We start from the raw sequence: 23135 nt of genomic DNA, 5'->3' as shown, positions 1-23135 counted from the left end.
CATCTGAAAATGAGTGCCTGGAGTCTAGTGCGAAGGACAGGAGTGTGTATGGGGATGAAGATGGGGTTCTTTCAGCAGCAAACTGTTGAATTAAAGTAAGCTGTTGTGCAAAGTTTCATTGTTACTTTTCAGTTCTTTTCATCAACATAATTATAAAACATTTAAATGAATGAAACCAAACCCAGCAGATTTTCAGAAAATGGAATAATGAAAAGATTAAGCAGCTATCACTGCATCACCGTTAGATAAGATTTTTTTTATAGAATATTTATAAGATTGTGCTCTTTATTGTAGGTTTACCTGGAGGTACAGGGTCAATGATCAGACTTACTGTGTATACTAATTAGTTTGACAGAAGTTTTGACCTAAAATGTGCTTTCTGGGAAGTCAGGTGCTTATAATGCAATTTCTCAGCCTTTTGTACTAAGTTGTTAGTACCAGTTGTTTTCCTACACAATTGATATTCTGCTGATGCACATCATCTTTGCTCTTTGGCTGTTACCCTCTCTTCTCACAAACTGTTACATCACATTCTGCACAGGTATACCTGTCCAGCTTTGTACATTTAAATGTGTGCGTTGATAACCATTGAGTTTCATACATTTAAATGTTTTACAGTGTGAAACTTTTCTCAGTCTGAGCCAGTTGGACTGTGTCTATAAACCTGAGTAAACTTAAACTTTTGTGCATTTTTCGCATAAAGGCTCCATATCTTGGATGTGCTTGTTGAGGTTTAACCCCAGTAGGTAGCTCAGCCCAACACAGCCACTCCCTCACTGCAGTGGGGTGAGAGAGAGAATTGGAAGGGTAAAAGTGCAGAAACTCATGGGTTGAGATGAACATAGCTTAATAGGTAAAGCAAAAGCTGTGGAGACAAGCAAAGCAGAATAAAGGGTTTATTCACTGCTTCCCATTGGTGAGGAGAGGTTCAGCCATCTCCAGGAAAGCAGTGCTCCATCATGTAATGAATGGCTCTTTGGAAGACAGACACCATGACTCCAAATGCCCACCCTTCCTCCTTTTTCCTGCAGCTTTTATTGCTGAAGATAACATCATATGTTATGGGATGTCCCTTGGTCAGTTTGGGTCAGCTGTCCTGCCTGTGTCCCCTCCCAACTTCTTGGGCATCCTAGCCTGCTCGCTGGTGGAGTGGACAGAAAAGACTCTTACACTGTGTAAGCGCTGCTCAGCTATAACTGAAAGATGAGTGTGTTATCAGTGTGACTTTGGTCACAAATCCAAAACATAGTCCCATAGGAGCTACTATAAAGAAAACTGGTGCCATCCCAGCCAAAACCAGTACAGTGCTCTAGTGTCTGCTTCTACAGTACACTGATCTTGTCAGAGTGCAGTGGTCTTTGGGGACGTAAGTCAGCTTCCTTTAGGGATGAAAGGATTTTGTTAGGTCTCTGTGGCTTTCTGTGTGTAAGCACAAAGCACGTTGGAAGTTTGTGGAATCTACATGAAAGCCATTGAAATCCAATAGGTAGGATTAATTTGTTGTTGATTTTTGTGGAATTCATATGAATAATCTCCAGGCTCTAAGATCTGGAGGTTCAGATACCAGTTCAGATACTACTGAGGAAAAATATAATTCTAAAGGCTTGTTCTTTTTTACAAAAATGTAACCTTTGGGTTTCTTTTTTACGCTGCTTACAGGTGCATTGCTTTAGTTTTACAACAAGCCATAGGATGATTTCCTTTTTTAAGAGACAATTACCATTGCACACGCTGCAAATACTAGAACAAACTCTAAATTGCTCTGTTTCCTTTCTAGCTAATTTTGACGATATTGTCAGACTTGGAAAAGAGTATTAGGAATCAGCTGTGTGTCTTGAAAATATATAATGAATGTACTAAGCAGATGTGAAACTCCTTACAATCTCAGATTAATCGTTAACAATGTAGTTTATTTTAGAATTCCACATAGAATACTTCAGGTTGGAAGGGATCTCTAGAAGTCACCTAGTTCAACCTTCCAGTCAAAGCAGGACCAACTCTGAAATTAGCTCAGGCTGCTCAGGGTCTTACCTGACTGAGTATAAGATATGGAGCCTTTATGTGAAAAATATCTCTGAGCATGGAGAACTCTGTCAAACCTTTTCTACTTTTTGACTAGCATGTTTTTTCTTTATGCTGTCTAATTTGAATTTTACTCTTTGCCACTTGAGACTGCTGCTTCTCATCGATTTGCTGGATGCTTCTGAGAAGAGTCTGACTCCATCCCTGTTCCCCCCCATTAGATAACTGAAGGTGGTGATCGGATCCATTGTTGGCCTTCTGTGGAGGCTGAACAAACCTGACTCTCTCAGCCTTTCCTCCTGTGTCATGTACTTCAGACTTCAGCTGCTCTGCTGTACTTGCTCAGTATGTCATGTCTGTCTTGTACTGGAAAGCCTAGAACTAAATATGGAGCTACCAAATGTAGTTTCAGAGTGCTGAATGTAGGGGAATAATCACTTCTTTCCACTTGCTGGGTACATTCTTGCTAATGCAGCCCAAGATTTGGCTGTCTGTCTTTGCCGCAGGGGCACATTATTGTGTCATGTTCAGCTTGTCCACCAGGACCCCCAGGTCTTGCTTTGTAAAGCTGCTTTCGATCCAGTTGGTAGTGCATCCGGTTGCGTGGGGTTATTCCAAACTAGAGACAGGTCTTTGCACTTGTCTTTGAACTTCCTGAGATTCTTATCCGCCCATTTTCCTGTCTATTGAGGTCTGTCCAAATGGTGGCTCAGTTCTTCGGGGCATCAACCGCTGTCTCCGATTTAGCGTCGTCTGTGGATTTGCTGAGGATGCCTTCCATCCTGTTGTCCATTTGTTAATGAAGATGTTATATCAGCCCAAATATCTGCCCCTGAGGGATGCACTTGTAACTGGCAGCCTGTGGGATTTGTACCATTGATTACAACCAATTAAGTTTGGCAGTCCAATCAATTTTTAATCTGTTCTGTAGTTCAGCTGTTCAAGCTCTCTAATTTGGCTGTGAGTATACTATGAGATCATGTCACAGGCTTTGCTAAGGCCAAGGTAACATCCAGTGCTTTTCCATAGTCCTCTCACTGTATAATACAGTCAGGCTGATAAGGCAAAACTCATCTTCGGAAAATCCTTGCTAACTATTCCCAGTCACTTCTTTTCTTTCATGAGCCTGGAAATAGCTTACTAGGAGGCTTTGCTGCATAACCTTTTCAAGGATTGAGGTTGGACTGGTTAGCTTGTAATATCATTGAACCTTTTTGCCCTTCTCGAAAGAGGGTCCTGGTATTTGCCCTTTTCTAATCGTTAGGAATCTGCTGTGATCACCATGACCTCTTGCAGATAAAAGTGGCTTTGCAATGACATTTGCCAGCTCCCTTAAGCACCCTTGAATGCAACCCACCTGGTCACATGGACTTGTGTGTGTGTTTCCTGTTTGCTGAAGTCATCCCTAATTTGGTTTTCCTCTACTTCTTTTCACCAGGATTGTGCCATGGGAAGGTGGTAGTTCTGCAAGTGGACTGTGGTGTGAAAACCAGTGCCAAGAAGGCATTGAGCATCTTAGCCTCTTCTGTGTCCTTGGTAACTTGGTTCTCCACCAGACCTGTTTTCTGGGTTGGTAGTTAATAGGTACAAAATAGAATAGGTGTGAAAGCTTCTGTCCATATTTTGCTGTTAATAGTGAAGATATGCTACTGTGTGTACAGTTCAGGGCTTCGACTTGCTCAGTGTTCATCTAGGTGAGTCGTTCAAAGCTAAGGTGCTCTACAGCACAAATTCATTTTCGGCTAGTAAAATCAAAATGCATTCAGAGAATTGGGAGTTAGTACTGCTGAGGCCGAATCTCTCCAGCAGTAATGTGACTGTTGTGCTTACTGAGGATATGTTACTTTGCTGTTGATGTTAATGGAATTCTCAAGGGTAGAATTAAAAAAAAACAAACCCCATGCGTTTTATTGGTAGGCTTATCTTTTAATTATCAGGATTTTCATATTATTTAGGGAATAAGAACCATAAACAATTAACACATTCCTTTAGAGTTTTCTGTAGAAGAGATGCTGCATTTGGAGTTCCCCGTGGTAGTTTGAAATTTGAGATTTTTTTTTTAAATCTGTAATGTAAATTCAGAATGATTACCACTGATTTCAAGGCTTTGGTACTTTATTCTGCTATTTTTATTACACAATTGAATTTTAAACTGATCTTTTAAACTGAGTTCTGAATAAAGGATATATTCTAGTGTTGTGCCAAAATATTTCTACAAAATACATGATATGTGAAATGAAATAACAGTAGGACTTTTTTTTAACTACCTTTTATGTAATAAGACTCTCTTTTCTCCGTGTGTAGGATATTCTCACCCACTTGCTGAACATATTTATACCTAAAGTATCCTTCTAAATAAAGAGTAGAAATACCAGGCATTTTAATACTAAAGCTTTGCAACATGTTCACATTCAGCAGGCGCCTGTTCCTACACCTTTTTACTTTTTTTTTTTTTTTTTTTTTTCCCCCAGATAGACTGCATGTTTCTAATGGTGATGTTATACGTTCAAATTCAGTAGAACTTAAAAAAAAAATATTTGGAAGCAGCATTGTAATAATAGCTTAATTCTCTTAAAGATGGGATTTTTTGTTTTAGTTTTGTTGTAGCCTCAGTTGGGGCCAGACTACGCAGTCTCTCTCACTCCCCCCACCCTCTGAGAGAACAAGGAGAGATAATATAAGGAAAAAGCTCGAGGTTTGAGATAAGGACAGGGAGAAATCCTTAAAGTTACCATCACGGGCAAAACAGACTCGACTTGGGGAAAACTATTCATTTATTACTAAAAACAGCAGGATAATGGGACAGATAACCTCCCACTACCCCTCCCTCTTCCTGGGCTTAATGTTATCTCTACCACCTTCCCCCCCACCCCCCAGCCAAGTGACACAGCGGGGAAGAGGGAATTGGGGTTGCGGTCAGTTCATCACATGTTGTTTTATGCCACTGCTTCATCCTCAGGGGAAGAACTCCTCATATTCCTCCCCTGCTCCATTGTGGAGTCCTTCCCACAGGCCACAGTCCTTCTTCAAACTGCTCTGGCGTGGGTCATCTCTTCCACGGGGTGCAGTCCCTCCCTCCAGAACAGCTGCCCCAGCAGGCCCTCCACAGGCCACAGCCTCTTCAGGCATCCACCTGCCCCGATGTGGGGTCCTCCAGGGGCTGCAGGTGGATCTCTGCTCCTCCACGGACCTCCATGGGCTGCAGGGGGACAGCCTGCTCCACCATGGACGTCACCACAGGCTGCAGGGGAATCTTGGCCAGGAGCTGCATTACTCCTCCCCCTCCTTCTTCACTGACCTTGGCATCTGCAGCTGTTCCTCTCACAAGAAAAGTTCTTTACAGCTGGCTCAGGCAGATGCCTCTCAGGTTCTCTTCACATCTCATCTCCTCTCCACTTCTTGCAGCCGGGCTGAGTCAGGCCCAGTCAGCTGCCTGGCAGTAGGCCAGAGGGTGAGGGCTGCAAGGCCCACAAGGCCTGCTCTGCGCCTCCACCTCTCTGCCCTGACTCAGCTCCTTCACATCTTCTCTTTTCTCTTTTTTTTTCTTTTTTTTTTTTTCCTGTTTTCCCCTTAAGTACATTATTGCAGAGGTGTTCTCACAGAACTTTCTGCTACTGATTGGCTCGGCCTTAGCCAGCAGCGAATCCACCCTAGGCCCGGCCAAGTCCACTGGACAAAAGGGGGTGGTTTCCTACAGAAGCTGCCACTGTAGCCCCCTCTCACTAAACAAAACCAGAACAAGTTTATTCAAGCTGTAAGAACAAGGTTACATAGTTATGCTATTTTATGGTGATTTTACAGGTATATTCATTTGTTCTTGACATTGAAGTCCACTGGAAGTGATGTTGCAACTACCCATTTCTTTTTTCAAGTTTGACTGATGTTAATGTTGTCCCTCTGAGAAAATTACATTTTTTACACAAGATTATGCAGTTTGTCCATGACTACAGTAAACACTGCTGTTTCCAGCAGCTGTGTACGAAGTCAACTTGCTTATTCTTGCTGCTCTCACAACTGCCTGTTACTCGTGGGAAGTATTACTGTGTTGAAGATGCCAGCCTACTGAAGTGCAGGAAAGTATGAATGTATTAGTAGGAAGATAAGTTTGCAGATTGACCAGCTTTTCTAAGCCTGCTGGTAGGTGGAGGATCTGCTGAAGTTACTTAACATCGCATTCGCAGGCAACAGAGAAAGTGAACAGGTTTTCCCAGCAGGATATCTCTGTTAGAAGGAAGAAATACAGTTGAATTATGCTTTGAGTTTTACTGTGCAAGCTGCTAAGTGGCTGGTGTTGTTACTTAGCTGTGGAAGATGTCGATAACCAGGCTTTTTCCCCTTTTTTTCTTATTGTTTGTTTGTTCCTGTCCTGTCATTGGACATCTTGTCTTCAGAGAAGGAAATTGCCCATATGCAAAACCATAGGGAAGCCCCTTGTGTTATGATTCTAAACAGATTATTGACAAAATATTTTTTAATGTTATTTAAAATAAGATTGGTCACTCTGACCTTAGAGGCTTCATAACCCTTTAGTAAACTTTTATCACTCTCCTTAAAAATTATTCCTCCAGTTCCCTTGGCTCCCAAGGAATTACTTTAAGTTATGTAAAGAAAAATCTTGCTTGGTTCTGACAGAAGTAGGATTTTCCTGCTCCTGTTACTGGAATAGCTGGTACTATTGGTATAATGGGTAACCATGGTGTATTACCAGCCTCAGTGTAGAACAGATGTTAGAGAGGGTTAAGAATTACTCTATTACTTTGTACCTCAACTATGCACGCACTGTTCAGAGAATTTAAGTCTTAGAAGTCTTTGTTTATTTTTTTCTGATTCTGAGGGAGAGTGTAGTGTGATGCTTAAAATGTGCTTTATCCCTGAATTGTAATTTCTTTTCCTTGTTTTTATCATTCTTGTATTTCTTCCAAACTACTTGAGTAGGTTGAGGACAGGGCAGAGGCCACTTGCTCTCTGTTCCTGCATGCAGCACCCAGGCAGAGCAAACAAGCACGTGGTGAATTCCCCATAGCCCTGGGTGGCTGTAAGGGCAGAGCAAGGTTGGTCACGGGTTCTTAACTCTTCAACTGCCTTTTAATGTGAGAAGATTAATTTTCAGAGACTCCTTATTTCATCCACTGTTTTGAGGAGGCCAGATGGTACATTCTTAAACCCTCCTTGTCAAATTTCAGCATTAAAGCAACAGTTATAAAAGAGTTAACATCCGCAACTGGAATTGTGTTCTTCCAGTTTTGTTCTAGGAAGCAGCTGAAGTATTTTTTTTTCTAAAAATTCCAGAGAAAGTCTGCCATCTGGTATAGAAAATTTTAGTCCAGACTTAATTGGTCCAATGTTTGCCACATTAAAAATAGTTGTACAATCTTAAATGTAAGACTTTAAATGTAATCTTAAATGGCAGACTTCATTGTAGACAGTGCTACCAGGAATGCTTGTAATCATGCCAGTTGTATGGTAGCACTTCTTGCTATACCAAGTTTTCCTTCAAATATCTTGAAATCTAAGCGGATAAGCAACAGGGGAATGAGAATAACCTTTAGTCTGTCCTGTTTTGCTCCATATTCTGTGGATGGTAATTCTTGTCACAGTAACAGTTGTGTGGTAGCACTTCTGATGAAATACTGATCTCTCCAAACACCTCAAAAACTGAGTAGATGAGCATGTAGGGCAATGAGAGTAACCTCTGGTCCAATCTATTTTGCTTCTTGTTCATATCCAGTAATAGCTCGAGCAATTGCTGGCTAAGGCAGATAGAGGGTAAAATTTCCCTGTATCGTTTTCTGTCAGCAGCATAGGAAATCTCTGTGCTGGAAAGCAGATTGGGGTTGTGTTCAGTAGCTACTCATGGTCCGTAACTCCCCTATCCACCATAAATTTGTGTAATTTGATTTTAAATGCATTTATACTTTTGGTCTCTGTAACAGTCTGTCATCATGAGTTGTACAGTTTAATTATGTGCTTAATACCATAATGGCTTCTTGATTTTGGGCTGCTTGCAACTTGTTTTCCTCTAAGGTGAGAAATAGGGGATTGTTGTTCCCTGTTCCCACGTTGTTTTGGCCATGTATGAATTTGTGCTTGGCGTCGGCTCTTTCTCTTCCAGACAAAGAAGCTTTAGGTTTTTGTTATATGAAGGCTTTCTAATGCCTTCTGTCATTGTCCTTTCTCCTCTTTTTTTTTTTCCTGTTTGTGTCAGATCCTGTATCTTTTCCTCTCTTTTATCTTGCTGAATCAATGTAATTGCCTTCTTACTGAAATCTGCTCTCGCCCACTCGCTGTTTCATTCTTCCTCCTCGTTAACTGTGTTCAGATTTTTGTCCATTAATCTCCCACTTTTTCTCTTTTCTCTCTTTTGAAAGGTTATTGCTAACAGTGGGTTGTCTTTGAACCCCATGAAAAATCTTTTGGACAGGACCTGATAATTTTGGTGATTAAATAGATAGTGATGAATAGCGGGGAAAGAGTGTGTTTCAGGTAGAAAAGATCAATTCAAAGCCTTGCAAATATTGAATGAGAGCTGGAGGAAACGAGTGCATATGTTTTAAATGCTTAACTACCATTTTGCTTTATTTGCCTTTAGGCTGGATTAATTAAAAATTAATAAGGATTCTTACGTAACCTGGAGATTTAGGGCTATAGAAGCGCTCCAGATGTGGCAGGCTGTACTGTTGAGTGCCATGTCTCCCAGGAGTGCTGTCGATGCCACCTCACAAGTGGGAAGGACAAGCACTCCACCTCTTAAAAGTCTGAGCTCTGTGAGGCTGAGGATGGGCAAGAGTTCAATGCCTTCTTTTGCTGCAGTGTATCTCTTTTTCATTTGCTTTTGGTAGCTGAAGTTACTGACAAGCTTTCATTTCTAAGTAAATGACTGTAAGGTACATACCGGTTAAAGTATGGCACGTGTGGTGGTGTTGTTTTTAAGTGTTATACATGTGTAAAGCTAAACAAATATTACTCTGAATTCTTCAGATTGCACAGATACCTTGTGGCTTTTTTTTTATTAGTCTTGGTAGTTTCATTAATTTTATAGGAACAGAATTTTAGGACACTTTTGTGACCTAGAGGAAACAAAAGATACGATGTGATGTTGCTTCTGGGCTACTCAGGAATTCATTAAAATGTGAAGAAGACTTACTGTGTCCCAGAGGAAGACATTTATGGGAGATGTAGCCCTAGCTAGACTTATTTCTAGTATATACTAAATGTTTACTTTGTTTTCTTCTTAATAAGAGAAGGAGGAATGGAAGAAATATCAATCATTACATTTAAAAAAAATTTTTTTTTAAAAAATCCCTATTTATGTAGTGAGAGCAAATTTGTCTTGTTAGCTTTATCCCAGGATGTTGTGGGACATTATCCAGACATTAAACTAGTAAATTAAACTAGTAAATAATCAAAAGAAAATAAGATGCAGGATTTGTATTAGTTAGAAGCTGTCCTCTGAATGGTGATGAAGAGCTCACTTTGAATTCATGGTGCCATTTTTTAAAGAAAACTTCTTTTCTTCTTTCACAGGAAAGATGATAAAGATTATGCTTTAAAGCAAATAGAAGGTACTGGAATATCTATGTCTGCATGCAGAGAAATAGCAGTAAGTAACATTAGTTCTTTCTACTAGCAAACAGACTTACTAAAAGTATTGGTTTGAGTGCATGCTGGGTATTTGCTGAATCATGTTATTCTACTATGGGTGCTATATTTTTATCATAGAGGTATAAAATAAGTACAAATGTCATGGAAGATTTTGTGTACCTGTTGTGTTTGCTATCTAAAAATGACATTGTTTTTAAGTTAAAATTTACTGAGTGCCTTCAGGCAGATTAAACACAGCAGTTTAAAAACATGATTAGAGTCAGTGGCTTGAATTACATATTTGATGTGACTTTTGCATTAGTACTTCGGTTATTTTTCTAAAGAGATTAGTTCTTACTGGCTCATAATGATTAAAACGTGTTAGCTTCTATTTAAGACTTCAAACTAAACTGGTATTGTTGTTGCCTCAGAGTCTGTAATACACCCATGAATATTATTCAGACACTTTAGGTATTCAGGTTTGTGTTTGTATATTCCATGTTGTTAGAAACTGGTGAATAATGTGGTCTAATTATGGTTTGTGACAAGCTTGCAGAGAAACACTGGTAAAACCAGTATTCTGAAGTTTAACTGTGCCATGTTCTTATATTGTACTGCTGCCTGGGCTTATTTTTCTTGAAATATTTCAAGTGAAATTGCTTACTAAAAGGAAATGCATGTAACGTGTATGGGGGAAGCTTATAGTTTATTTTCAGTCCATATTGCTCAAGAGTGTAAAACTAGACCTACTCCAATTTAATTTTTATTGAAGTCAGTACCAGGCTTTCCTACTTTGTCAACTTCCAGTTGGCTTTGTGATTTCAAACACATTAGTCCTTGAACAGATTGGAATGAAAAAAATGAAATGCAGAGAATATTCTTTGGGGGAAGCTGCTCTTGTCCATTGAGGAAAGCTGAGCTTCCCTGCCATCATAGATATCCACACTGAGCTAAAGGAGCTGAAAACAGAAACTTAAATTTTGCTTATTTCCACCATTTTGGCAGAAATTTTCCAAATAATGTGATGCTTTCAGGCTGAATGCTTTTAGGAAGTGTCCACTACCATTTCAGAGGGATTTGGGAAAATTTTTTTGGTCATCTTGCAATTCTTTAGAGTTTTGAAGAGCTTGTTCTACTTGAATGTGCTAGGAGAAGCTTGGCTGGTGTTAGGGAGATGTCTCTGCTCTGGATATGACCCTAACTCAATTTCTATCTGTTAAAAGAGAATCACTAACTTGTCTGGGAGGTGGGAAGGATTTGGCCTCATTGCATGACTGGGGGTGTTGTGTAGTCGTTCCTCCTGGGCAGCCGAGTGGTGGAAGAGGAGCAAGAAGTAGGGAGGCTTTCTCCTTGCTCTGAGCTGCTGCAGCATGCACTCTTTGAAGAGAACAGCAGTACAACACTGGACCCATGTGGGACGGGGTTAGCAAGGGAAGGAGGGGAACGTACTGAAGACACCAAAGATGCCAAGAAAGCAGGCATCAAAAGCAAAGGGAGTGGAGCCCAAAAGCAAGCATGGGGTAGAAAGAGTAGCCTGAAGCAGCGTTTCTTGAGCTGTTGTTGACTTTGCTTCTGGTTATGCTTCCAGGCTTCCAGCTGCTGATACTTTGGTTGAATTTTTCTGTAGTTGAATTAATAATTCACCACAGACTTCTAGGGTTTGAATCTCTTTTCCTTACTGTTCCTTTGATGTTGCTGTTTGGAGTTAACAGGAGAATTTTTTTTCTCCAAAATGTGGAGTTCATTTTAATTTTGTTAAATAGATTTTTTTTCTCCTTTTTTTATCAATTAATATTGTAAAAGGAAAAAAAAGAACTTTATATGGAGATGGATCATAGCCATACTGTTTATATTGATTGTGTGAGTATGTGTAATGCATGTATGAAAATGCTACTGAGTTAATCAGCAGTGTTGTACTCTTAAAATGTCATCTGTACATCTAATTAATAAAATTATTTGTTGTCATACTTCAAGTCAAGGCTGAATGTCAGACTTAGTTACAATGTGTTCTCGACTACCTCAATTAATGCATTTTACAAACGTGATGGTATTAGAGAGGAACTAGGATGGCTTGGTTTGCATATGAGATGTATCCATTTCAGTTGCTCTGGAGAGCTGAAGCTTATATGTTTTACTCTGACTATTTGGGAAGAATGCAGTTTTATATAAATCCCAGTGAAACTCTCCCATGTTTTTATAACTCTGCAATTGCTTTTGTCTTGTTTATGACGACTAACTTTAGTTTTAGACTATTGAGTTATATGTTTAAAAATGTCCATAGCCTACTCTAAGATGTCTGTTTAATGAAGACACTTGAGCTGAAAACCAGTGTCACATCTTCAGAAAAATAAAATAATTATTGAAATATATCAGTTATGGGGAAAAACTTCAACTAGTTCCTGAGTTGGAACGGCTGACTTAGTTATGGGATGAGCTCAACCTGTGTATGTATATGAAAGACTTTCAACATTTCAGTACTTTATGCAGCATGAGAACTTAGATCTAATGTTCAAGAACCTAGTTAGACTCTTACTCTGCTCAAAAAAGAGGGATTTTTTTTCAATTATTTTATGTAAACCAATTGTTTAACTGGTAGAATTAACAGTTGTGCTAATTATGCCAATTGAATCAGAATCTTTAAGATCAAGATAGTTGTAGTAATACATTCTTTCTTATCTTTCCCCCATTCATCCACCATGGTAAATATTTGTGAATCCTGCCTTTTCCAGAACCTTAACTGAATGCTTGGCTGCTCATCTCTTGTTCTCTGCAGATGTGTGTACTGCCTTGGATTCTGGGTATCATTTTTGCGATCTGCACTTTCACTTCTGAGGATTTAAGCAGGCACTAAATACTGGATGCTTATCATACCAAGAGATGGATTTGTATGAGATGAGAGAGCAGAGGGATAGAAGGATGAAAAGATTTGTTTAAAAATGTACAAAACATACAAGCCCAAACACTCAATTTGTCGTCTTCTGATTTAATCACAAGGAAGAAAGTTGTTAAAGCCTATCCGCTTGGAATAGTGCAGCAAATGCTATTTCACAGTTTGCAGAGTAGGAGAATTCTTCAAGGCTGTAGGAAGCTGGAGTAGTTAACCAGGCTTCAAATAGAGCTTCAGGCTTTTGGGTTGGGCAGTTTCCTGTACAGGAGTCCTTAGTATTTAAAGTAATCAAGTGACTTCATGACGCTTCTCTTGTTAATTAGCATTTTTCATTCAGTTTTAGCAGATTTGCAAGTACTTTACTTGCCGGTGCTTCCTTTGGCTAGTGGGAAGTTGCTTGGGTCGTTGTATTTTTTGTTTTGTTTTGTTTTTTTTTGTTTTTTTAACTTTTTGCAGGAATTCCAGGTAACTCTGGGTTTTTTGGTGCCTGGTTTGCTTGACAGAAATGTCACTGAAGAGCTTGTTTGTATGTCAAAACAACACAATGTTTTTTTTAATATGATAGCATTAGTTTTTGACTTGGCTCTGAAGAGGAAGTGCTAGATGTGGCAGGCACTCTCAGTGGTGGAGATGCTGAATGGGATGAAGCAGAGCTGGGGTGTGTGATGCTGTTCTGTGACTGTCTCCTGTTTGCGTGGTGTCATTCAAGCACCATCGCCAACTTGCACAAGTTAGAACAGCCTTGAGTTTGCCAGGGCTGGGACAGAAAACTACAGAATAAAAAGTAGCTGGCTTCTCTGATCATTTCCACTCTTTAGGTCTGCCTTGGAGGCATTTGGGCATTCCTAAGATTTTGTGGTTTCCTATTATAACAAATGCAGGCTGTCATCACAAAAGGTGATGTTCTCTGTGTTGGATCTAGTGATACTGTGGCTGTAGGATGAGAAAGCTAATCTTTACCAAAGGGAAAATAAACAGTTTGGTTAGTTTTCTGTTGTATGAGCAAGCTGAGTTGAACCATCCTTTCGTTACACCGTTGCGTATCATGGCTCATGGCAAGTGGTAGGAACGTGAAGGGATGATTTGGGTATAATGCAGATTTGTGCCCTACTCCTCACATGTCTGAGCATTAACAAAAGAAAGGAGAGTATTGGAACTTGGCCAGATTTCCACAGAGTAGGCACACAGTACCCGGGCAGTGTGAGAATAAGCAGAGAGAGCTGGTTATGACTGCTGCTCTTACTGGGAAGGGGAAGCCTCTGCAGCAGTCCTGTTCACCTCTGCAACTGCTCCATTACTCTGGCCTTCAGCTTCTGGGCTGGAAGGTGGCAGAGAGGTAGAGACAGAGCTAGAGCAGCAGGCCTGTGTCCCTGGGCAGATGAGAAGGGAGCTGCCATTGAGTAGTGGTCTTGGCCAAGTTGGCCTCGATGGAGGAGGCTCCTGTGGAGGTGAATTGGTCCTCCTTGCACACTGGGGCTTCCATGCCCTTGGGTGGCAAGAAATTGTCATTACGTGATTATCAGGTCTCTTTCCCTTCTGCCAGTGGAGGGGATGGAAGAAGAGTTTAAAGCCTCTTTCAGAGCCAGTCTGAGGATGACCAAGGACTTTGAAGCAGCATGTGTCAGCTAGAGGGACCTTATGAGGCAGAAGCTTAAACTGAGTGACTCCAGGATTCATCCTCTTCAATGACTTCCCCTGTTAAGGAACAAATAACTGTCCCAGTGAGCTTGCTGGAAGAGATCCCATACCAGCTATGCAATAAGGAACGATATTTGGGTGCAAGTTCCTCAGGTTACGGGTGCTGTCATGTCTCTTCCACACTAATGGTGAAAGCAGTTTCCTACAAGATCAAACACAGTAACGATTTAGCTGAGTACGGTCCTTATGTCAGAAGACAACTAATGTTTTTTTAGCAATCTTTCCATGTGGTGAAAGGCAGCAAAGTATTGAGGAAGACAAATGCTTGATTTGACCTTATTTGGCAAGTCTAATGACTCTCAAATGCTTTAATTTAGTAGTAGTATGGTATGTAAAATACAAGTTCTGACTAAGTACTTTATTGAGCTATGTTACAGGACTACAAATGGTATTTGTAAGAGATTTTGTAAAAAGGGAGGGTAGTAGTATTTTTAGTTCTGTGAAAGTGGACAAAGATACTGATTAAATGTTAGAAATTGGAATCCTTAGGAATCATAATGTTTTCCGTGAACAGCAGAATTTGACCAAGCTTGACGTTTCCTTCCAGTACCTAAAGGGGGCTTCTTAAAAAAGACAGGGAGAAACTCTTCAGCAGGACCTGTTGCTGTAGGACAAGGGGTAATAGTTTTAAAATAGAGGGAAGTAGATTCAGATTAGATACAAGGAAGAAATTTTTTACAGTGAGAGTAGTAGAACACTGGCACAGGTTGCCCAGAGAGGTGGTGGATGCCCCATCCCTGGAAACATTCAAGGCCAGGTTGGACGGGGCTCTGAGCAACCTGATCTGGTTGGAGATGTCCCTGCTCCTTGCAGGGGGCTTGGACTAGATGACCTTTAAAGGTCCCTTCCAACCCAAACTATTCTATGATTCTATGACATCCATTGTCTGTTTTATCTGGATTCTTCATTCATCTCCTTACTTTCAGAGATCCTTTAATAACACCTCTTCTAATACTTTGAATGTGTTAGGACATAAGTGCTAATAAATACTGACTTCTCTATGTGATCAGGTAAAACTCATTTGTTTTGGAAACCACAGAAGTTAAAAACAGAAATGTGCATTTTTCTTGACATTTTTTGCAATGTTTAGGCTTTTTTTTTTTTCCAATGTTTAGGACTTGAAAAATAAAAACAAACTAATAAAATAAAACAACAATTTGACACAGTTGTATGTCTCAAGAACTGAAGCTTCAAAAGTGTATTATCAGCTTCATAATTCATAGAGTGAGCAGTATTATAACTTCTTCTGTAACATAGCTTTTGTAAGCTTTCGTTTGAACACTTGAAAGGCAAACGGCATGTACTTTCAGCAGGTATTTTATTCTTTCTTAGTACTGGGGAATACCTGACTCATGAGAATATAAAACTGTAAAGTTATATTTACATTGAAACAAACAGATCTCGAATCTACCGGTTAGCAGCTAAACCAATTTAAGATTTAGGTCTTGTGCATAAAATTTGGATTTTAATTTAAATAACAAGTTTAAAGTACTTGAGTAGAGCTCCAGTTTTTTTTATAGGAAACGAAGAATATTATTTTATTTGTTTTTAGGAATTTATTTTATGAATGTAGAATTGGATGACGCTTGGAGTCACCATAGTCTGCTCCTGCTTTTCCAGACAAGCAAAATGTACCTTGAAAAATATAGCAAACTGCAAGTTAAGCTCAAGGAAAAGAAAAATTTCTGAAGGTAGTTCCTGAGTCTCATTGTAGTAATGACCCTATAAATGTTATTCAGCCTTTAAGCCAAAATTAATCATGAATAGTTCATACCCATTTGTACTTATGATAACATTGTCAATTAGTTAGAATAACTCTTCTCTCCTGCTTTCATTTTAAAGAGAGAGAGACTTTTTCCTTCTCTGGCTTTGTTTTGGCAGACTGTAACGATTTTGGCTTGGCCTACCACTTTCTCGTTGTGCGGTAGACTCTACCTTCCCCTGGGTGTAGGCTTGGGCTTTCTTTGCGCTCTTGCAGTTGTAATTAGTCTTTCCTGAATTGGCCAGTATTGTGCATATATTTCAGGTAATGTCTCACTACTGCCTATACTCATCTGTTGCAGCAGTAGTTGCACTAGTATCTTATCTGTTACAGGACGACTAAATCTTTGTCAGTCATCTGGTCTGAAAATCACCTTTTTTGCCATCAACCGCAATCTTTCTGTTCCAAGTCCCTATTTTCCCATTTTCTATCTTAAGGCTGTGGCATGACTATTAATATGTGATTTGTTTGTTGCTGAATCACTTGGTGGAACTGATGTGAGCCTTTTTGAAGCATGAGATGATGGTTAGGTTTTGAATTTATGCTATCAAACTAGGAAGATGACACAGTAGTGACTTTTGCTTAAGTGAATGTTTTGCTTCATGTTGCCTATAGCTTTGTGTCTAGCCAGCTTTCTGACTGTCCTGAGCTTTGGAAGAAACGTATTGCATAGCACTCATAGGAAGGCGGGGAGAGCAAGGAGAGTTGTTTTCTGTAATAGCTAATGTCCTGAGACAGGACATCAGAGAGACTCCTTCTGGGCCAGGTCACCTGGGCAATTGCTCTAGCAAATGAGTCTGTGCTCGAAGATGGAAGTAAGCATGGTGGTATTGCAGCACTAAGCAGGTGACATTCCCTGTGGACCACACATAGTAGCAAGCATCGAGAGTGGGGGTGGAATGATATTTCCTGTAAAGTTAGAAATCCTCACTTCTGCAAAGAATGCGGTGTACTGAATGCACTCATTCTGTACAGTGACTTGGCGCCTGAGAAGTCTGTAGTTGCAGAGAGCTGTATGGGAAATGTGGGAATATCACCGGAGGAAGGAGATGATGTTCATCGAGACTTGTGCTGAGTTCAGCTCATATTTAATGTGAAAGGTAATTATTTGTTAGTGTCGTGGTGCGAGAATAGATTTGCCTTAGTCATGCGGCAGTTTGCCAAGCTGCTGTCATGCTTCTGTTGGTTATTCAATAATATCCTGTCTTACCCGATTTGTCCTTGTTTCTGAAGTGATTTAACAATTTTATGCATTGTTAGGACGCTTTCATTTACCGTCCCCCAGCTGCTCCATGGTTGTGGAATGAGTATTTCTGCATTTGTAGGGGAAGACGGAAGAGCCTTAGTGTGAACCCAGGACATGGCACACAATATTTATTGTTCTGGTTTTATTTAGTGATGGGGGGGCTCTGGTGGCAGCTTCTGGAAGAAGCCGCTAGAAGTTGCTCCCCTTTGTTCAGTGGACTTGGCCGGGCCTAGGGTGGACCCTGCTGGCCAGGGCCAAGCCAATTGGTAGGAGAATGTTCTGTGATAACATATTTAAGAAGGGGAACACAGGAAAAAAAAGGGGAGAAGATGTGAAGCAGCTGAGCCAGGGGAGAGAGGGGAAGGCGTGAGCCTTGTGGGCCTTGCAGGCCTCACCCTCTGGCCTACTGCCAGGCAGCTGACTGGGCCTGACTCAGCCCGGCTGCAAGTGGAGAGGAGATGAGATGTGAAGAGAACCTGAGAGGCATCTGCCTGAGCCAGCTGTAAAGAACTTTTCTTGTGAGAGGAACAGCTGCAGATGCCAAGGTCAGTGAAGAAGGAGGGGGAGGAGTAATGTGGCTCCTGGCCAAGATTCCCCTGCAGCCTGTGGTGACAACCATGGTGGAGCAGGTTGTCCCCCTGCAGCCCATGGAGGTCCACGGAGGAGCAGAGATCCACTTGGAGCCCATGAAGGACCCCATGTTGGGGCAGGTGGAGGCCTGAAGAGGCTGTGGCCCGTGGAGGGCCCGCTGGGGCAGCTGTTCTGGAGGGAGGGACTGCAGCCTGTGGAAGAGATGACCCACGCCGGAGCAGTTTGAAGAAGGACTGTGGCCTGTGGGAAGGACTCCACGATGGAGCAGGGGAGGAATGTGAGGAGTTCTTCCCCTGAGGATGAAGCAGCGGCATAAAACAATGTGTGATGAACTGACTGCAACCCCCATTCCCTCTTCCCCGCTGTGCTGCTTGAGGCGGGGGAAGGTGGTAGAGATGATATTAAGCCTAGGAAGAGGGAGGGATGGGGGGAGGTTATCTTGTTCTCTGTCTTATTATCCTGCTGTGTTTAGTAATAAATGAATAGTTTTCCCCGAGTCGAGTCTGTTTTGCCCGTGACAGTAACTTTAAGGATTTCTCCCTGTTCTTGTCTCAAACCTCGAGCTTTTTTTTTTTTTTTTTTTTCTTATATTATCTCTCCCTATTCCCTCGGAGAGGGTGGGGGGGAGTGAGAGTGAGTCTGGTCCGAGTCGGGGCTGAACTACAACATTTATGAAAGTTGGGGCAAGACCAGACTGGGACAAGATGTGATTATAACACTGAAATCAAACTAAATGTATAAGTTTCATCAGTTGCTGATTTGTATTTCTTTGAAGGTTTCCCTTTCTTGTAAAGAGCAACCAGACCAGCTGATTTAAGGGAAATCTTTCTGGCTGTGGACATGTTCTTCAATCGTTGTGTGATATGCAAATGAAAAGGAGAGTAACTTACTGAGAGCCAAATGCATTGTTTTTGTCTACTTTCTCTGTGTTCTATAGAACTGAACTAGGGTGGGGAGAAGAATTTTATATCACAGTCAGTAGGCCAAAAAGTGGTCTTTATCATTACCAGGCATGGTACTGATGGTCATACTGTGTTCACTTGTCTCCAGTGAACTGTCAGCTGCTGGACACAAGGCAAGTCCTCTGGTAGGAAGGGCATGTGGCATGTGGACTAGAGAGGTCTGGTTCATGGAGAGAGGTTGCTGGAAATGCTGCTTTTACAGCCCGTGTGATGTGTTATCATCTGCATGAGATAACATCATCTCTATCTCTCTTCTGTCCTTCAGATGGCATTTGCTTTTGTCGCTCTGCATTATCACTGTCCTGGAGCATTTCAGCCTTTCCAAGACAGTGATTCAGGGATCATCTGTCACCACTGCAGCAATCATTTCCTTGTTCTGATCGTTTTGCTGATGTGTATTAGCCATCTTGTTCTCTGGAGTGCTTGTGGCTGGCTAGCTTTGACCAAACCCATCAGGTTTTTTAGGCAGACTGAAAGAATATATAGTTAATGACTGTTCAGCAGAAAAGGCAAAGGCAAAACGCAGCAAGAATGATAAGCTGAGCACACAGATGCACAAACTGTAGTAGCTGCTGTCAGTGACAGTAACAAAGGCTAGAACTCTTAAAACATTGGTGATGGGCCACAAAAGGAGCCTCTCGCGTGTGTCCTTGAAGAGAATCAACCAGGGCTTTGTAACGGGTGAGAAAGCAAACAGGTTGCTATGGATCTTATAGGAGGATAGAGGTTTTATTGGGTATTTGAGAGGGCTGCTGGCACTCTGTGAAACTTTTTTGTAGGATGCTTAGAAGAAGCAGGAAAGTGATCAAGGTAGATTGGGACTGAAAACTCATGGGAAAATGGAGAGGGAATAAGGGTCAGGTTTCACGTAAGCAGGCTACTGGGCAGAATGCCTGCCTGGCCGAGCCCAGTATGCGGTCAGAGTCTGTCCCGTATCTATTCCGAACTATTCTCTGTGTGAGTGTGCTCTGTGTGCATTTGTGACCTGCTAGCCAACTCAAACTCCAAGCTGGACTAGGAGGTGAGAGGGGGATGAGGTCTGCAGGGGACAGATGCTGGGAATACCATAGGTCTGCAGAAGCTGATTATGGGAGAGACGTAGGTCAGGAGATGAACAATCACAGAGCTCTCCCTGGCACAGTGGTGCTGGGGCTTTGGTTCTGAACTGATGTAAAGTCTACACTGGAGTCTGAGGGACCAATGAATATGTGTCCATGTATGTGAACTTTAAGCCTGATTAGCTGGAGTGGAGAAAGGGATCCAGGACGCTTGTCTTGTTCCAAGTTTTACACAGGTACTGTTGGTGCTGATGTGGGTGCTTGCAAAGAAGATGCTGTTCTCCTGCCTCCGTTGATACCCGAGTGGCTTGTCATGTGTGTATTGTGTGTGTGTGCCTGTAGGAAATGCACACTCAGTTACTTGTACCTTGCTACTGGCTGGGTTTGGAAACAGGGAAGATCAGCAGCCTGTCATCTAGCAGACACAAGGAATGCTGTGAATCTCAAAGTCTGCAGGACTGACTACTCCTAGCACAAACAAAGGAGAACTATATCTCTGTTGCTTCCCTACACAGACAGGGAACCCTTCTGCTGCGTTACTCAAAGTTTATCATCTTTGTGTTATGTTCTGGACCAGCTTTGGTGTGTCCTCTGGGGTGAATCACATCTGTTTTGGGGAGGTTGGATTTTTAAAGAGGGTGATAGCTACTACCTGGGAATTGAGAAGTAGCATGGACTTAAAATGGGACAAGAAAGGACTGAAGGGAAAAACTACATTATTTTCTAGAGCTCAGATTAGTGTCTGCCTTTTCAATCGAGGCATGGTCTCTTGTGCCTTGTACAGGTGTGTCATCAGACCACAGGAAATCTGATAAAATTTTGGTATGGACACATAGTTACTGAACTGTCACACAATCTTCTGGATACTGTTAAACTTCTCCATAGCAGCCTGTATGGTGCTATGTTTTAGATTTGTGAATAAAGCAATGTTGATAACCCACCAGTGTTTTGGCTGTTGCTGAGTGGCACTTGCACAGTGTCCAGGCTTTTTTCTCTTTCCCACTCTGCCTCTCCTCCCTCTGGGGAGGCAGCCTTTGGTCTGAGACTGGCTGGGCTGCTGTGGGAAGTGGTGAGTGATTGCCTTTGCATCACTTCAGATGGGTTGGTGGTTTTTTTTTGTTGTCGGTTTTTATTTTTATTTTTTATTCCCCTTTTCTTTACTTTATTAAACTGTCTTATCCTCACCCACAATTTTTTTTTTTTTTTTTCCTCTTCCCTCCCACATTTGACTGAGGGAGGTCAGCAAGTGGTTATGTGGGGCTTAGCTGCTGGCTGTGGTCGACCTACCACAGATGGTCCCCACCTGTAATTGACAAAAAATTGCGAATAAGCATTCTTTGATTTTCCCCATACTGTTTTTATGCTTTGTAGGAATCATAGGCATTCACAGAATTCCACACTTCTTGCAGATCCTGCCTTACAATTCCTTTATGTAAGCTTTAACAAATCTTAAGAGGTTTAACATGCTGAAACTACTACCTTCTGCATTGATTTGTGATGTTACATTGTCTCCTCAACCCTCTGTCTCCTGGTTTGATCTCATACTTAAGATAAAAGCTCTGTGGGCTACAGGTCCTCTTGCTCAAGAAATGCCATGCTGAAGACTCTAGTCAGTGAGTAGGGATGGGAGTCTGTCTTAAATGAAGTAAAAAAAAAAAGAAAGAAACAAACATATGCAGGTAGCCACTCCAATTTTACTGTCTTGGTAGCAGCTAAAATGTTACCACATGTGACACAGGTATCAGTGGAAAGGAATGAGTTTTCTTGTTTCCTTTGCTAGGTAATGGGAAAATTATATTTTATTGCGAATAGATTCAATCTCAGAAATAAAATGTTACTTTTATATTCTATATTCAGATAGTAGTTCAGATTGCCCTTGGCTCTCAAAAAAAAAAAAAAAAAGCCCTTAGACACTCCTTTTATTAAAAATGTCATAATTTCTGGGCGACGGAGCTGGCAAGAATTCATCTAGTCTTGCTCAGCCACACTTGACGATAGTTTGCTTAGATAACATTTTTGTTTCTTCCTTGGCAATTGTGTGAGTACAGTACAATTGTAACAAGACCAGTAGAGCTCTAATAGACCGATGCTGTCTGCATTCAGTTTCTGTGCTATATCTTGGTTATGTTTTCCTTTTGAGGATGGATAAAGCTGTATTTTCTAAAGCAGCTGAGCTAATTTACTGGCTCACTGTTTGCTGGAAGAAGTTCTTGCTCCTAGCTGTGTCTGCTGTTAGCGCCATGAGTCATTTCAGCTCAGGAACTCAGCAGAAAATTAATACCTTTGTGTGTCTGGGTAAGTTTTCTCTTGAACTGAGAGCTGTTTCATGGACTGCTTCTGTGAGTGCTGTAACTGGTGTAATATATGTTGTGGGAGGGAGTCAGACATTCTTCTGAAGGTGAAGGTGACCTTGTAGATCAGCTGATTCCGTCTTACAAACAACTTCTTCATTTAGCTGACTGCATTTACAGGCTTTAAATGAGTCATCCCATTCAGCCTTGAATGGCTGCAACCGAAATACACGGTTTTCAGATAACTGGGAGTCAGGAGAAAATTGGATACCCCACATGGCTCTATCGAAGATTACAGCCTGTGGGAAAGGACACATGCCACAGCTGGCTGTTTGCGGAGTCTTCTTGATTCCGGATAACAGTGAGGTTTAAATAGACTTCAGCTTTTAGGAAGTGAATAGGAGATGAATGCCTTAAGGGGGTTATGACCCACTTTCAACTCTGGTTTCAAACTAGTGAATAGTTCTTCCATGAAAAAAAAAAAGTGCTGTTTTCTGTGACTTGCAGATTCCAACTCTTACTGTTTGTATTGTAGAATATGTAGCAAAGACTGTTAAAGAATTCATGTTTCCACCCCTTTCGTAGCTCTGGATGTGCGGATATAACTGTTGTGTACTTTCTTTATTTTGCAGTTGCTGCGGGAGCTCAAGCATCCAAATGTCATTTCTCTGCAAAAGGTGTTTCTTTCTCATGCTGACAGGAAAGTGTGGCTTCTCTTTGACTACGCTGAGCATGACCTCTGGGTAAGGCAAATTGTTTGTAGGTACCAGACTTAGAGCTTTAGTTGCAGGAAAAGGACAAGGTCAGGGAAGATGCATTGGTTTAAAAACAGTATAGCTTTTTGCCCTGTGTTTGCTGAAAACATTTTCAGTACTAAAGGAAAAGCAATGGAACATGTTTGGTAAGCATGCTTCACAGTTAATCTGTGAGCTCTTTAAGAAGATAAAAATCTGCATTCAGCTCTCAGTAGCTAGAAATCTAGTTAAATGCAGATATAAGCCTCCATTACAGTTGGAGTACAGGAAAATGTAATTGAT

The 23135-nt window shown here is 41.2% G+C and overlaps 1 protein-coding gene across 8 annotated transcripts in view; it reads left to right on the top strand.

Annotated features, from left to right (window-relative positions):
* CDK8 (cyclin dependent kinase 8) overlaps positions 1-23135 on the top strand; it is an 85410-nt gene that overhangs the window by 16523 nt on the left and 45752 nt on the right. For 5 of the 8 annotated variants that reach the window (XR_015257484.1, XR_015257483.1, XM_086739482.1 and 2 more), the window contains exons 2-3: positions 9547-9622; positions 22731-22841. The exons of 1 other annotated variant lie outside the window; for it this stretch is intronic. Coding sequence is in view for 4 of the 7 variants with exons in the window: in XM_086739482.1 (XP_086595608.1) it covers positions 9547-9622; positions 22731-22841 (187 nt within the window). In the remaining 3 variants the exon portion in view is untranslated. Of the gene's footprint in view, positions 1-8802; positions 8907-9546; positions 9623-22730; positions 22842-23135 lie in introns of those variants that run through there. 2 more of the 8 variants (XM_086739481.1, XM_086739483.1) reach the window with 2 other exon arrangements.

Source organism: Chlamydotis macqueenii, chromosome 1, assembly GCF_036417535.1.
Source record: "Chlamydotis macqueenii isolate bChlMac1 chromosome 1, bChlMac1.mat, whole genome shotgun sequence".
In the NCBI taxonomy this organism is placed as follows: domain Eukaryota; kingdom Metazoa; phylum Chordata; class Aves; order Otidiformes; family Otididae; genus Chlamydotis; species Chlamydotis macqueenii.
Note: the sequence above shows the minus strand (reverse complement) of the source record. Positions and strands in the feature narration are given on the sequence as shown.